The sequence below is a fragment of the Mus pahari genome, chromosome 2 (assembly GCF_900095145.1).
Source record: "Mus pahari chromosome 2, PAHARI_EIJ_v1.1, whole genome shotgun sequence".
In the NCBI taxonomy this organism is placed as follows: Eukaryota; Metazoa; Chordata; class Mammalia; order Rodentia; family Muridae; genus Mus; species Mus pahari.
Window position 1 is genome coordinate 91354163 of NC_034591.1, and position 2391 is coordinate 91356553.

General features: G+C 42.5%; 1 protein-coding gene across 1 annotated transcript; it reads right to left on the reverse strand.

The window, feature by feature from the left end:
* Positions 1–1106: 1106 nt before the first annotated feature.
* Positions 1107–2190, reverse strand: LOC110317274 (JNK1/MAPK8-associated membrane protein-like). Its single transcript, XM_029535612.1, has one exon. The coding sequence runs from the start codon at positions 2091–2093 to the stop codon at positions 1176–1178; it is 918 nt and encodes a 305-aa protein (XP_029391472.1). The 5' UTR covers positions 2094–2190; the 3' UTR covers positions 1107–1175.
* Between the last annotated feature and the right edge of the window lie 201 nt (positions 2191–2391).

Genomic DNA, 2391 nt, shown 5'->3' on the forward strand with positions numbered 1-2391 from the left:
CCATTTGTTTTATACATGACTTCCCCCAAAGAGAGTGCTTGTCTACATTAACAAAGGCCTTCTCAGCCTAATGTTACTATCAGATAGACTGCATGGGAGAGTCATAGCGGACCTGTGCTTCAGAAGGTGAGGGCCCGAGCTTGATACACTTTCTTCATTTGCAGAGACAATAATCTGAACACACCTTCAAATGACCTACTTCTAAACAGAATGCTTGGCATATAATGATGCTCCATTTCTGTATTATTAATATATTGTAAAAGCAAATATAACACCTCAGCAAAACCTCCATAACTTATTTCAGTATTTGCTGTCACACCCCGCAAGTATGTTTGCCACTGTCACGCCTCAAAGGTGAAAACCAAATTGAGACAGAGCAAACATGAAATAATTAGCCAGTGCTATGGCTTTTCGGTTTTAACTGTTAAGGGTCTTCGTAAGAAGATGGGATACTCCCATTAGTAGAAACACAGAATCACCACTATGTACCAAAGAATAGCTCAAACTTCCTAGCAGGATTCTAGTGTAGTACATAGTATATATTACATAGCATATACTATAGTATATATAGTAGATACATAGATTATATACAGTATATAATATATATTTATATGTGTGTGTGTGCGTGTGTGTATACATACACATGTACACACACACATTTTTTCAAATGTCACCTTAAGTTGCTAGTCAAACAACATCGTATAGCAGATACATAGATTATATACAGTATATAATATATATGTATATGTGTGTGTGTGCGTGTGTGTGTATACATACACATGTACACACACACATTTTTCCAAATGTCACCTTAAGTTGCTAGTCAAACAACATCGTATGGACAACAGAAGGGAAACAAGCATGAAGGTCTACTGTTGCTTTGGGCTTGGAGAGATGACTCATCAGTTAAGAGATTTTTACTGCCCTTCCAGAGATTTCAGTTCCCAACACCCATTATCATGGGCTCACAACCTCTTGAAACTCTAGCTCCTAGGGATCTGGTGTCCCCTTCTGGCTTCCACAGGCATGTACACCCATGTCTCATAACTGATGCAGATACACAATACACATAAAGAAAAATAAAAATGTAGCAGAATGATACTCATACATTTAAATTTTTTCTTTACTTTTTAAGGTTAGAAATACTTAAGTGTTGTTTCCTTGCTACTTTATATTCAGTGTTCTTTGGTTCCTTCGATGATTATCCGTGATGGTTTGGTAAATTTTGTAGTGAAAAAGTAAAAAAGAGTGGGGACAGGCACCAAAGTTAAAAGGAGCATATCTTGCTCAAGTTCCTGCCCCCTGGAGAGTGCCATTAAGCCATAGGCATGAAGGAACCATTGGCTGAAGAGGACGAGAAGTCTGTCCTTTTTTATCAGATCACTGTAGCTCTCTACTTTGGCAAGAACCAGGTATACAGCCAGATTAGCCAAAGATGCCACCAATACGATGTATGGGAAAGCATAATATAAGAGGCCTCCTGCAACTGCTTGCAGCACGGTCAAACCCGGGAAGAAGTAGAGGGCGGCGTACATGCTTTCCAGCTGATTTGACACGTATAGGTGCCACTGGATCTTCTTCACCAGTAGTGGTCGGAGCAGCAGCAGCAGTACTAAGCAGAAAGCATAATAAACAAACACGATGGTGTACCGTGGGTACACAGCTTCCTGAGTGCAGTGCACGGTGGTAATGTAATCTGGACTTGGATTGTAGAGCATCGTGTACCAATCTGAAAGCATCAGCACCCGACATGAGTGGATGACAAGGCTGCCAACGGGATCACTCACAAGTAATGTGACCACAGCTGCCATGCTGCATTCTAATAACGCAGAGACTTGCTGAAAAAGCACACCTCTGGAATTACTATTTTTTGCGTTCCACTCAATGCAGAGCCAATGGGAAACGAGAGGAAGCATCGCCATGAAGCCAAGGTAAAGCCAGTCATAAAGTTCCGGGGGGTCCGTGCAAGGCTGACAGTACTTCTGTTCATTTGTTCTCTGTCCTCTTGGGCACGCCCCACACTCTCCATATATTTCAGTTGAGCTATTTTTAAACAATAGGGTCTTCCCACAATAGAGTCCAAAGCATGCCATCCTGCCACACTAGGTTTCTAAGATCAATGGATGTTACCACAGCACACTAACAGCTAAGCTTCAACGGTCCATGTGGCTCCGCTTCCGGGTATCCTGGGCAATCATTCTGAAGCCCCGCCCCTGCTCCACCAGGGTCCTAACATCCCTCTCCCATTCTTCTTTTGGGTTCAAGTGCCTGGTCCTGACTTTTTGGCTTAGACTCCCAGGGGTGTTCCGTTTCCTGGTCTAGTTAGGGTTCATTAGGGTTTTTTTGCGCCCAAAGAACTAACACAGGCCCTTGGAGTGTATTTCAGGTGTC

What these genes read in the sequence shown, in the direction of transcription:
- LOC110317274 (XM_029535612.1), bottom strand. Translation starts at nt 2,093, where the DNA reads ATGGCATGCTTTGGACTCTATTGTGGGAAGACCCTATTGTTTAAAAAT.